We start from the raw sequence: 13,940 nt of genomic DNA, 5'->3' as shown, positions 1-13,940 counted from the left end.
AGAATTATTTGCTGGAATACCTCCAAATATAAACAGAGCATTCAGATATAGAAATTTTATAAAATGTTTTACGAATTTGATGATATTTCGAATACATTAGTTAAATCTGATAAATTTGACTTGACAGTTTTTGGATTTAAATGTGGTCTTATCGATCAAATAATAAAACTAATTAATCGTTTGTGATTCTTATAATCGCGTTTTTTATTCTTCAAGAACGAGTTGGAAACTTTCCCGGTCGTCAAATGATTTGTAGAATTTTTCTGAAGTGTATACCGTTTGGGTATGCACCAACTCATATGATTCTTTTAAATAAATTTTATCTACTTTTGACATAAGTAGTTCTATAATTATCCTAATCCTCTATTATTACTATAACAGGTTAAAGTCTTTGAAAAAATGTTAATTCAAATCGGGGATGTTTACCCTTGAAAATCGGAGTGTTTTTGCGATTTTTTCTGCTTTTCTATTTACCATTGACAATCGGGGGTGTTTTCCTTAAAAATGTTAATTTTAAAATATACCTTAAAAACGGGGGTGTTTTCACGATTTTTTCTGCTTTTCTGTTTACCACTGAAAATCGGGGTGTTTTTCCATAAAAAGTGCTGTGTGCTGAAGGGCCCCACTGCTTTTTATTTACCCTTGAAAATTGTTGTGTTTTACCTTAAAAAGTGCTGTGTGCTGAAGGGGCCCTTATAGTAGTTTCATTGTCAGATTGTCACCCTCCTAGTGATAAAGTTTATAGGCCACTTAAGGGTGTTGATGTTGTTCACGAATTCGGTGTATTAACATGTAAGGGAAACTTTGAGCATTTACAAACAGTTAAGGACACCGAGATTAGCTTCATGCACCAAATTCTAGCACCCTCTTTTTTACTCAATAAATGATTTATTTGTTTTTTATTAACGTCACTTGTAAACTTCTTGCATTGAATCCAATGTAGCGAGAATTGCATGAAATGTTATTTTGCATCTTCTTATTCTGTCATCAACATCAGATTGTGTTCATTCACTCGGTAATACAGAGCGAGAAATAATGCTTGCTCTTTGATGTGATAGCACGGAATTTCTCCAATCGTATTACAAATTAATTGCATTTTTTGGCTTATGCTTACGTATACTGCGTGAGCGAAAGAAGACAAAAGTCGTTTGTCTTTGACTGAATGTTTAGCAAATTTTTGCGCCTAAAATTTTATTTTTTATTTTAAAATTTTATCAAATGTGAATATTATTAACATTGTTAATTGTACAATAACACCACAGAGGCTTTTTTCTTTTATTACTTTCTCTGATTTGCTAAACGCTTTTGACTGGCAATAACGAAAGCTCACAATACATGAAGTATTTTTACTCTTCAAAATAAATTTTTATGCTTTTGTCCTCTAAACGAGAATTTTATACACCACATTTTTAACAATGTTTAATTTGCACACAATTTTGATATTTTAGAATCATTAAATTATTTGATTACACAACGTTTTTAGTAATTTACGTTCTAGTTTTATTTGTTATGTTTTACAAAACGGTTGTAGAGAATATTTTTTTGTAATTTTTTATTATTTCATGGTTTAAATTTAAAGCGGAAGTCAAAATGGGTCTTAAGGTTTTTTAGATAAAAAAAAGTCATCCTTTGTATTGTAAATAAATAATAATAATTAAAATCTACAGAAATAGAATTAAACGTTCACTTCTAGTTTAGAACTCTTTATAACAAAAGAGCACAAAATATTATGAAATATGCTCGAATATATGCCAAATATGCATCGATATGCAAAACTTTTAACAATAAAAAATCAAAGTTGGAATAAATTTTTATTCTCGAGTACACTAAACTTTGTATTTTCGGCATCTTGAACTGCACACGATGAACGAAAGAAAATAAATAAATTGGTTTTGCCTCAGACAAGCCATTTTAATAACCCAGTAATTAAGCCTTTCTAAGAAATCTGTACTTTTCAGATCACATGTTACCGTCAAAATAAAGTTACTATTACATCACTTTAAACAATTTTGCTAAAATTTATTTGCAGGCAACTACTTATCCACATAGCAGGATTTATTCCTGCTATGCTGCTTTTTATATAAGGTGAATACAAAGTATGGAACAAAACATTTTTTGCTTAAACTATTTATTTTTTTAAAGTAATTGATGAATTAAATGTTTTATCAAGAATAAAATTTTTCAAATTTTTTGTTTTTCAGTTCTACAAAAATTTTATTTTTTTAAGTGGCAACCCACTAAAAAAATATTTTGTATACTTTCCTAAAAACAACTATGTTAGAGACTATCTACTTTTTATTAATTAAAAAAAAAATTACATAAAATACAATTTTGACAAAAAAATTGCATAACTCAAAACAAAACAAAATTTCGTTTTGAAAATACGATCAGATTTTTTACTTTGTTTTATATTAATTATTATTTTCCAGAGGCAAATAATTAACCATATTCACCCTGTATAAAATGAATTTAAAAAGTAATCACTCAGCAGGATACTAATTCTTTGAGTCTGGCTTACGAATTACTGGTTATTTTCTCTTTAACATATTTTATAATCAGATCATTTTTCTTAAACTGGCCAATTTTTAACTTGAACTGAAATTTTTAATCGGAAATTTGTAATTTAAAGAAAATATGCACAAATATGCATTATTTCCTAAAATATGCACGAAGTTGCCAAAATATGCATTGTTTAATTGGCTTATTTTAATCAAAAAACATTAGATATGCATAGAAAACTTACAATTTTGTTGATATACCTCTTAATAACAAATATGCATTTTGCATATAATCCGAGCCTTAGTTATAATTATAGGAAACGATCGAGCTCCCACGTGCAAAAATCTATTTTTTGATTTATTCTAAAATTGCTTGAAAAAAATGAAGTGTCTCATATTTTTATTCTACGTAGAATATGTTTGTATTGATTAAACTAAGATCTCTTTTTGCGAAACTTGGAATATGACATTTCAAGAATTGTATTTTTTGAGAGTTGTGAGTTTTCTGTTTAAATTAGTAATAATTAATTGAAGCAGGTAAAGTTTGAAGGTGTAGATGTGTCTTAGTAGTATTTATTTGCCTCGATGTAAGGACAATGGGTTGAAGGAATAATTATTGTAAAGACAATAGAGCATGCGAAAACACGCCTTTGACACAAACCGAATTTACTTCAAAGGTATAACAATTTGTTTCACCTCGACAGAATTCCAAACTACAATATGCTTAAGAGTGAAATTTAAGTTGAAGGATTCGGTTGTTTCTCAATTAGAGAGAAAGAAATAAGCTCGAAGAGGTGACTTATTTTGCGCCAATTCTTTTTGAAGTATGAAAGTGTGGTTTTGCTTACGTGGGTGTTACGGCACCCGAAACCTTTTGATTAAGCGATTGGGTTAATAAATGAGTGCGCAAACCGTTTGAACATCCGTCAAAGGAGATTTGAAGAACGATGTAAATACCGTGCACTGTTTATTTTGACAGGTCAAGTGTATTTCTGTATCGGCAATAATATCGAACATCTTTGTGATTTGTGAGCAAGTAAGTGATATTTTAGTCGCGGTGTTTGCCTGTTTAAATGGTACAGAACTATAAACAGTGGGCACACGTCTTCAGCGTTAGTTGAGTGGTTCACGTCAAACGTAATTAGTTGTTTCCGGTCGGGTCGGTGTTAATCGTTTGAAATTCGAATATCCTGCCTTATTTTGGTTGGCCATCTACTAACATCCTTCACCTATGTGATTTACGGCAGCTGTTCCACGCTCAGAAGGATCGACTTGGCTCGTTTACTCGTGATTCATTTCGTATTCATCGATTACAGGATTGTGCCGATGATAAATTAACGTCAATATCACTCCACATCCAATCCTGTAATTAACGAATTTTCTTTACGTGTTTCATCCCCTGGGACACTTCATACACTATTACCCCATTTTCGTTATCAAAAATAATTATTCTCTATTTAGTAGCTCCCTCTAACTCTAAAACAGCTTGTCGGAATTGTTCTTTCAACCCACAATTGCCCCATTATATTAAAACATCAAAGACAAAGTACTTTTGATATCAATTTGGGTAATGACTATCAAAAGTTTGTCCTTGCTCCTGTGGAACTTTTTCATTTAGTTACTACTAGATACGGCAGCAACAAGTGTACAAGTTTTACGACTTTTTTCTCTTCTTACGTTGCCTGGAGGAAGGAAATTGCTCAATATTTGAGTTAATAGATGTATTCTAATTGTTGCACTTTTGCATTTATAATTGTATTGTCATCAGTCGAGATATTATATTTCTGTAATCTCGTCGCGTCGAGTTACTGTAGCAGGAACAGTCAATAAACTGCAATTTTAAGTCGTAATCTCTTAATTTGAGTTAATGGGAATGACGTACTGTTTCGAAATGATAGTGTTTATGCTTGTTTTATTGTCTTGTGTAAGCATTTGTCGTGTTGAATGGGGAAATGTGAGCGAGTTTTTGATTGTTGAGGATTTAATTTTGGGCTAATGGCTGGGGGTAATAATTGGTGGCTAGTTTTGGATGCTGTAGAATAATGAATATGAATAGATATGTGTGCAGTACAATTAGCAGAACGCTTTAGTGGGTATTACAATGAGTATTGATCGTTAGTTGGAGGCTCGGAGGACTGACATTTGATTTGTTGTCGATATCAAACGAGCTGCTGTTCCACTGTTGCTCGACCCCTTGAAATTTTGCCCCGTCACTTATTTAAAACCCCTGTGTATCCGGATTAATTTTACGATGAACTCGAGTTATATGCTTGTAAAAATTCCGCTTTAAAATAACCTGAAAGCTACAGCGCTTCGTGCTTTCATGCAACCCACTAAATGCCAAATTATTTCAGGCTTTTATCTGAACGTTCTAAATTATTCGTCTTATCGGATGCCCGATCCAATATTTTCCTTAACCAATCGATGCGCCGACTCAAACCTTTATTACTACCAAAAATCACACAAAGGCAGTTGCAATTTTTACACGAAACTCTATTAGCACGAGATTTTAGCGGATTATCTCGCATTACAAAGCATCTTTGAACATAAATTTACTATATTATTATAGTATAACCGAATTTCGAGGCTCACCATCGGGGATTACTGAAACCGTAAGGGAAACAACGTCGGTTAAATGCCCCTTTGAAACAGCTAGTTAGACTTGCTTTGGCCAAAAGCTTCATTACTCCCACACGGGGCAAAAATTAAAACGCACATTTTCACGTAATTATGAAAATTTACAGATTCGATTAGATCGGGAACTATTTCGGTATGTTCTCTTCCGCGTCGTAAACACGTTGCAAACAAGAGAAGCCCCCGCTTGATGTGATATTTCCCTCTTGAAGGCCCATTCCATTTGATCCTATTCGAAGTTATTGAATTATACGATTAGACAGATTAATCTTCGTCTGAATGTTCGTTCCAATTTTAATTTACAATAATTAAACAGAAGAGAAACTTTGTTTCACTTGATAAAACTTAACAACACAAGATGAATTGCTAACCTCTCTTGGTAATTTGTTTCATAAAAGATCGATAAGTGTAACTTAATTGGCAATGTTTGAAAAGAGGAGATGTATGCTTTGTGCTTGTTGTAATAATTATTGTTTTGAAATTGTTCGTTAGGAAATGAGGAAACAGAACGTGTATAACAGGATAAACATAACACGCAGCAAATCAGTTGATGTAAAGTAAAATCTAAAGGTTTTATTATAAAATAAGAGATTGTGCTGTGTTATGTTGATTTAGTAAAAATAAGACAAAACGTGTATTTTTTGTGCCGGTATTTTATTTTTATTGCATACATTAAACTCAGTGAGCTGTTAAAAGCAGTTAATTAAATCATCAACAGAGTATTTTATATTTGTTTATTTAACTTTAATTTACGTACGATTGGATAGTGGTAAAAATCATTTGTTTTGAAAATCATTAACATCACGAGACAATTGTATTTCTGTTATGTATATCTATTTGATGATTAAATTCCTACGGAAAATTTAACGGTACGGTGGATGAAAGTCGGCATTTCAATTAAATTTGTATAACTAAATCAAATTCTCCCTAAATCGAAACGACAAAAATCCGAAGGAGATTTAACGAATTTGAGCCTTACATTAGAGCACGTTGGAGAGAAAAAAAGATATTTACATTCAGGGAAAATTACGGTTTTTCTTTATTTTCACCCTTCCTCTTGGAAATAAGTAGCCGGAAAGAGCCACAAGTGAAGAAAAGAGAAGTTTCATATAAAAAAAGCTTGACACTTGAATGGTGAGTTTTTATTATTGTTATGGAAATAATGGCGATGTAAAGTTTTTATTAAATTGTTCGGTGGTTTGTTGCTTCCGTAATGGCGCCTTAAATTTTTTCTCTGAATGGGGTTTAAAGCTCGGATAAATTAACAAAACAAGCCAGATGTGACCTTTAGAAAATTTCTGACGAAAGTTATTTAATTGACTCTGCATAATTGCATATCTGGTCTTTCAAAACGAATTCAATTATTCATTTTGCATTCGGGGTTTGTGTTTGTTGTACCATTATCGTAAATATTTAATTAGAAAGTGGTTATAAAATGTTATCAGACTGTGGGAAATTTATTCAACATTTTGTCATTTTGATTAATGCTACGTACAAATGTTTAATCAATTGAACAATAAATTTACAATAAATTTACCGTTCACTATTTACTTTGTGTTAATATCAGTATTTATGATTTCAATATACGCATAATTATATTCCCTTGTTTATTTCATTGCTTGCCATTTGAAAATCGTTTACCGATAAACAACCCTTCCATCCCACGTTTTCAATACACCCACAGTCAACAAATAACAAGCTTCAACAAAGGCAAACTATCTATTTAATTTATTTATTTTCGCGGGCCATTTGCACAGTTCTCCAAACCCCGTCATCCGCAGACTCGATGTTATAATTGTTATTTCAATTATTTGCTAATGTTATACCGCATTTACATTTCATGATTAATGTCAGCATGCAAACGAACCATACTTTATTTAATCTCAATAAATCTTTAATATTTTACACAAAATCGATTCATAATTCGTCACAAGTATACATTTAATAGCACTTGTCGACGAGCAAGCAAAGCAACCTCTCTAAATTGCACTATACCGTGTGGTTCATAAGCATCTGTCACCGCACCACTTATTTATTATACTCTACTGTAGATCCCATTATAATCACAAATATTCCTATCTAATGTTAAAGCAAACAATCAAATCAAATCACGCCGATTAAACTTTCTCTATACGAAATGAAATGAATCAATCGAACCCATCTCGCATTTAACAGCTATTGTGAACAAGACTATTACTATTTTATGATGATGGCTTCTTAATGCTATCGACAATTTATTTTAATGGACTTTTAATTGGTCCGTTAATTGATATCATCGGCGGGAAATTTAAATCTTTTTTCTTGAAGCTTTTGTGTAAATTTAAAGGGAACGATGAGATAATCGTCTATGGAGACGGAGACTGTTTCGGTGGCAATTACGTCTAATAAATAATAATCCATCAGAGTGATTATAGCAGAAGTTGGCGACAATGTAACGGCGTGTGAGAGAGTAACGACAATGATTTGTATATCGGTGGAGTGGAAAGGCGCCGCCCAGTGAGAAGGATGTATATGATCCTGTGGGTGAAACAAGGATCGTCAGTGTAATTTATTGAGCGATAAATCGTGCACTCTGGCGGCCAAACGAGTAACTGCGTTGACACAATACTAACAGACCACTTAGTAAGCTATGTCTGTATCATCATCGCAGAATAGCGGAACGCGACAGCCACCTCCACCCCCCACCCTCGTGGAAAGCTCGCGCTTTTGCCACCACCGTTCAAGATTTAATTAATCTACAATTTAGCCCGTTTTAACTGAGTGCTGTGAGAATCTCCTGCTCCCGAATATCGCTTTATGATTCATTTTAATCGACCCACTCATCAACGGCGTTATTGCAATTTCGCAATTTCTTTCCGACGTTTTAATACGACAATGGGGGAAAAAGCGAAATAATCGTTATGGTAATTAGAGGACGTAGGTGTGTTGGTATCATATCGGCATTTCAATTGAGTTCGCCGATAGACGGTTAACGGGGTGGAAGAGGCCGGGGGTGGCAATGTATTACCGAACACATCGATTAGCGTTCCAACTGGAAATGGCCACTAGAACCGTTTGAGCGGCGTTTGAGGCCTGATCATCGCTTCGTTTCACCTGATTCTCATGCATGTCGCTCTTTCTGCAAAATCATTCCACTCTGGCTCAATTTCACAAAACACGCCTTTATCAAGTAGATACCTAGAACGATTAGGTAACGCAATCTAGTCGAAACAGTCCGGAGATAATGGACTATTTACTCAACTCAATCGCAGCAATTACATCAACTTTTAATGCTTTCAATTGGAACTCCCCCATCCAGACATTCGGATTTTGCTCGTACCATCATACCCTAACTGTTTCACCATATTTCATCGATTTTTTATTAGCCACTGTTCTCTCCTCTCTATTCTCATTTTACGTCAAAGTATCCACAAAACAAATTGTCCAATTTTAATGATTCAAGAGAACGTAATTGCCTTAAATTAGATGCGAACAGCCAAGCTAAACGCTCTACGGCATAGAATAGCAAACTACTTCCAGACCTCCGTTCCTTCAATAAAAGATTATATACCGGGGCGGAGTACGATAGTACACTCTATACCCTCTCATATATCTCGTTCTCGAAATTAATCGACTCGACAAATACTTCGAGCTACTGTCTAAAGGAAGCCAACTTTTGTTACCTCATCCCATCAACAAAACAGACAGCAGACATCAGAAACAGATGAGATACTTCGCTCCAGAGATCCTCAAACTGGACAAACTTAGCCCAAACGATCACTAACATCTTTGACAGCTGTGAAACAGGCTTTAAGCTTCCACTGAAATCCCTCTCCAAAAATGATGAAATTTGTTACCGCCGCCGGGGGTTGAAGGCTAAATTCCAGTATTTAACTGAATAATGAGTTTAGGTATCTGAAATTTCCTGGCTTCAGATAGAGCTGCTCTCAAAAAGCGTATTGTTTGTTCGTTTAATTGGAGATTAAAAAGTATGCTGTTTATTTAACAGTTAATATGACCTGGTCACGTTTGACATGTGTATGGACCATCAATAAATTCTACCTTCATTTTCTCTCGTTAATCAATTCCATAACAGCATGCATTCGCCTATGGGGCTACAAATGCATTTCTTTGCTTATTTAAAATCTGTTAATGGTTCGGTGCACAATTGCGGTCGCGTCATTTTACATAAATCTACTTCAATTATTTAGACTTTGTGGAAAGATATATCTAATGCTTCTTCGATCACGTCTTTCTCATAAATGTTATTGCCAACCAATTTTAGATTGTTCTATATTCATTTACAAACTGTGAAGTGTTGCCAGGCAGGGGAGTCAAAGACAAATCTTGATGAGGGTTGAATAACAAAACGTTCCTAGCTCTAGTTTACATAACAGTTACTGCAAGATTAAGAATTCACAATATTTTTGCCACCCTTCTCCCTTTTAATCAACCCTAAAAGGAATTGCAACTATAAATCAATAATCGACATAGCGGTTAAAAATAATGTTTTACTGCAGGATTATTACAAATGAGCTTATTTGTGTTTGCCAATAACAAATGTCCAATAAAACACAAATGTTTTTTAAATGTAATTAAATTTAATTAACAACCACTGATTATAAAAGTAAATAGCTGCAAATGTCAAAACTTTATTGAAGTCGCATGATTGCGTTATGTGAAATATTTCTTCCTAGAACTTTTGAGTTGTTTAGCATTTTAGCAGGGATCACTACCGTTGCAATTCTCACGGAAATATAATATGTGATTGCAAAGTTCTTGAACTCAGGTCGTTTAACCATTAGCTCGTCAACAGATCGAAAAAGTGTCTTCCGAAGTTTGCAACATTGTAGAACTAGCTAACTGTTCATTTCTCAGAGATAATTTGTAGAGTGTTAAAATAGAAGCAATTAACCGCACCTCTAACTAACTTTACAGCAAAAAGATCCATGCATTTGAGCGCAGTAAATCAGCTAGCTCGTAAACTTTCATATATGCTAATAGTTTCAAGAAAGAACAGATCTGGGGTCGATGCTGAAACTCAAGTGTGAACAAATTAACTAAGGTATAAAACGTAACACAATGACTTCTCCAAATAAGTCCTGAATTTAATTAAATGGAACGAAGATCCGAAGACGGCGCGTCGCTGAGTTTGAAGAGACTTCTTTTCCTTTTTATTTAACGGTTTTAAGACTTATAATTTAATCAATCACATTAAAAGTTCTGTTCTGCCTTTATACCGTGTAAGTGATTTTAAATCGCATTTAATCTGAGACTTTAAACGTCTTCCACGTGTCGTGTCGATTATCTAATAAATTAAAGGAGTTATCGTGAGCTTCGGTGAGCTTTTCGCCAACAATTTCATCTAATATTGCGTAAATACATAAATTTATATGAATTTAATGGCCGTGCTAGTTTCTCATGTATAAATAAAACCGCCATGATGGAGCACGTCCCGCTATTATGTTACAATAATTTACGACATTATTTTAGGAGATTTGTTTTGGCAAACGAACTAAGTGTCATTAACATTGTTTAAAAGTAAGCGTTCGCTTTTAAATCATATCGTTTGTCAGTGGGCTAATAAGCCAAAGCCGGGTTCAGACTGCGCGATAATTAAAAGTGATAATGTCTGTACCGCGTACATAAGATCCGAAGAAACTTAGCATAAGTGGCATGGCTGGCTGTTATTAGATGTAAATGACGGTCATTAGAGTACGCGCTGAGCAATGAACTGTGGAGGGGCGAGGGGTGGGGGAAGCAGCTCGATAAACACGCTCGTAATTGAGTGATATATCCGCTCAGGGATTGGGGTGCTAAAGCCCAGTGGCGCTCTGCCATCATGCAGGACGCACTGACAAATGCGAACTATTAAATTATTTCGTTGCCTTTGTGCTCCAATTAATAACATGCATGGTTTGCTGCCGAAAACCACAAATTACCCGAACTGTATTTTTAGATACACACACATTGAGACACACATCGACACTTCATTTTCTGAACCAAAATACATACATCACAATTGTTCGAATTTTGACGCCACCAATCGGCTATTAGCTACGGAAGCTTTGCCGCCAGATCAATATTGTCATTGTCTTCCTTCATTCATTCTATTCCAAGTCGTTTTAATTAAATAGGTGAAATGAACCAAAAGCTCATTACCGCACTCTGATTTTTAAATAGATCTCTAGGAACTGGTATAACCGATTATAACGATTGATCGATTACAGAAGCTTGATATTGTTGCAAGCAGTTCAATTATTGCATTAGGGCATTTTCCTTTTAAACTGTGTGCCTTTATGAGGCATTTAGTTCGTATTTCCATTGAAAATGACCGACGAACTCATAACATACAAAAAGCTCGTATATCGAGGGTGGATTTCCCGTATAAATGTGAAGAGGTCATTTTTGATTATTAATTGGTAGTGACAGCAAATCCATTGCTTAATTTTACGGCGAGCTGGGGAATAAAATTCAGTTTAAACATTGATCCAGTCAATTAGTTTTTTGATGAAACTTTTAAATAAACAAGTGATGGGACGGAAATAAGGTTATAAAATTATCTATTTTGTGGCACAGGTTTGTTTTCGTGATGATAAATTGACCGCTTGTTCCGCTTTTGTCTTACTATCTCTAGGATTTCAGTCGAGGGGAGACACTAATTTACACTATTTACATGACTATTTCAATTTTCACGCTTAATTATGGCGTTAATTATGCAGGTATGTACTTCAAAACCGAGCACAAAAATAGAAACAACTCGCATTTGATGCTAGTTAAGTTAATCCTTCCATTGCAACATAAATTATGTGTTTATGATGTCGATGTGTGGTGGTATTTTTTGCGTCGGAAGGGTTGGGATTGTTTTTTGTTGGCGATGATCTTTCTAAAGCCGACTTGGTCTTTAATTAGTTGAAAGTAATTGTTACTTTTGAATAGATTTGTTCCTAGAGACGGTTCTTATAATAAGAAGCGGTAAGTCGTGTCCATGGCAACGCTAAGCCGAAGCTTCTACTTGGCTGTGCTATTCTGCACCCCATTTATGTCAAAATTATATCCCAGCAACGACTTGCTAGTATCGCGGATATTGTCAGTACGAGAGAATATAAAAGCTCTAATTAATGTTCAGTGGAACAGTTGCGAATTATTTATTCTCTCTTGAAATCGTTTCGAGCGCAGATTAACAACAATTATGATGTGATAACGTTTGCTTTTTTCTGCATTGTTTTATCAAGAGTATTTATCGTCGTGCTTGACAGATGATATTCCAGCGAGTCCCGTCTGGATGTTTTAAACCCTCAACGCTCGACGGCTTAATTTAATAGAGGCAACTAATTCATTATTAAATACCAGTTTAAATTTTTATATCGTTCATGGAAATAATCGCCGACAAGAAATTTTAACGCCCAACTTCTTTAATTAATAATTTAATTCATTAAACTTCCTTTCTGCATACTTTCCATATCAATTAACTGGCACAACATAATCAGGCTATTAACTTGTTTGGATAAGAACTAGTCATCGTGGAAGGGTAAGTTCCATTTAATTTACTAATTGCTTTCCATTAAACATTAAACGGTAATTAGCACAGCTGCATACCTCCAGTGGTGAGCCAAATTAATTCGCACAAATGCAGCACCAACCCGCAAATAGTAAAACAGAAACGATTTCAATAAAATAACAATGAGACAATTAGCTTGATGAATCGTCCGATTAACCGGTTACCCGAACACTCGCTCAGGGAAAAAGTGCGTCCGAGTCGTGCAAATTGCGCATAAAAATGAATGATTTGTGTGGAGCAATTATGGAGCTGGCACGAAGTGTATATAATGAGTTTGGATAATAATTAGCGCGATGAGGGTATTAAAGCGGTGGGGTTGTAATTGATCAATAGCGCATCATCGCAACCCCTTGCACTGTAGCCCGTTTATGCATTACATGTATTACCGGCGGCGTTTACCTATTGATTTCAATATTCATGCGCATCTGTTTTGTTGCAGGTGAAGATCTGGTTCCAAAATCGGCGGACCAAGTGGAAGAAGATAGACAACATTTCGAATGCGGAGGCGGCAGAGCATAAGAATCACACGATCCCGAAGGACGGATCCAAGTCGTCCGACGACGTCAAGTTGAGGACGTACTCGAAGCACGTCAGTCAAAGCTCCAACTCGAGCATCGAAAGCGACTCGAAGAGTTCGGTGGCGTCGGCGGAGCCGCCGCTCCAAGCGAAATCTTTCAAAGATATTTTGCAAAATACGCGCACAAACCCGTTGTCTCCCGACCCCCACTTCCAGTCCCAGATGGACTCTACCAAAGATGTTCTTTTGAACTTATCCTTTAATATTAAAGACAAATCCTAAAGACGGGATGTCTTTTAGTGACAAATTTGTAACACGAAGAGTACAATTCCGTTAGTTGCACATACATATATTAGAAGAATATTTTTCATAACTGATTTAGATGTATTGGTAAACTTCATATTTTGTATGTAAATACCACTATGTTTGTAATGATCCATTTCATGTAATATCATCATTGAATAAACAGATCGTTTCAATATAATTTATTGCTCACTTAAACCAACCCTCCTCTTACCACTCCACTCTATTAACTTCATTATTAATTATCCTCAAACTCCTAGCGCCATCTACACTCGCACAGCCAAACACAATAGCGAATCCAATTCAATTCATTTTTGATTTTGATCAGCGATTGATTCATACACCGAACAGATCATGAAATGCATCCGCATTTATACGGCGGCCGGAAATTAATAAAGTCGAGCTTAGAATATCAGTAGGGAGATTATTTCCAACGAACAATATTTTA

The 13,940-nt window shown here is 34.8% G+C and overlaps 1 protein-coding gene across 1 annotated transcript in view; it reads left to right on the top strand.

Moving 5' to 3' along the window:
• Nucleotides 1-13,655, top strand: part of LOC123006316 (homeobox protein ceh-31-like) — a 26,278-nt gene extending 12,623 nt beyond the window's left edge. The window contains exon 3 of the mRNA XM_044400721.1: nt 13,112-13,655. Within this exon, the coding sequence (XP_044256656.1) occupies nt 13,112-13,471 (360 nt within the window). The 3' untranslated portion in view covers nt 13,472-13,655. The remainder of the gene's footprint in view (nt 1-13,111) is intronic.
• The last annotated feature ends 285 nt before the right edge of the window (nt 13,656-13,940 follow it).

This window comes from Tribolium madens, unplaced genomic scaffold (assembly GCF_015345945.1).
Source record: "Tribolium madens isolate multiple individuals breed KSU strain unplaced genomic scaffold, Tmad_KSU_1.1 Scaffold_2;HRSCAF=44;Tcas5.2_LGX, whole genome shotgun sequence".
NCBI lineage: Eukaryota > Metazoa > Arthropoda > Insecta > Coleoptera > Tenebrionidae > Tribolium > Tribolium madens.
Note: the sequence above shows the minus strand (reverse complement) of the source record. Positions and strands in the feature narration are given on the sequence as shown.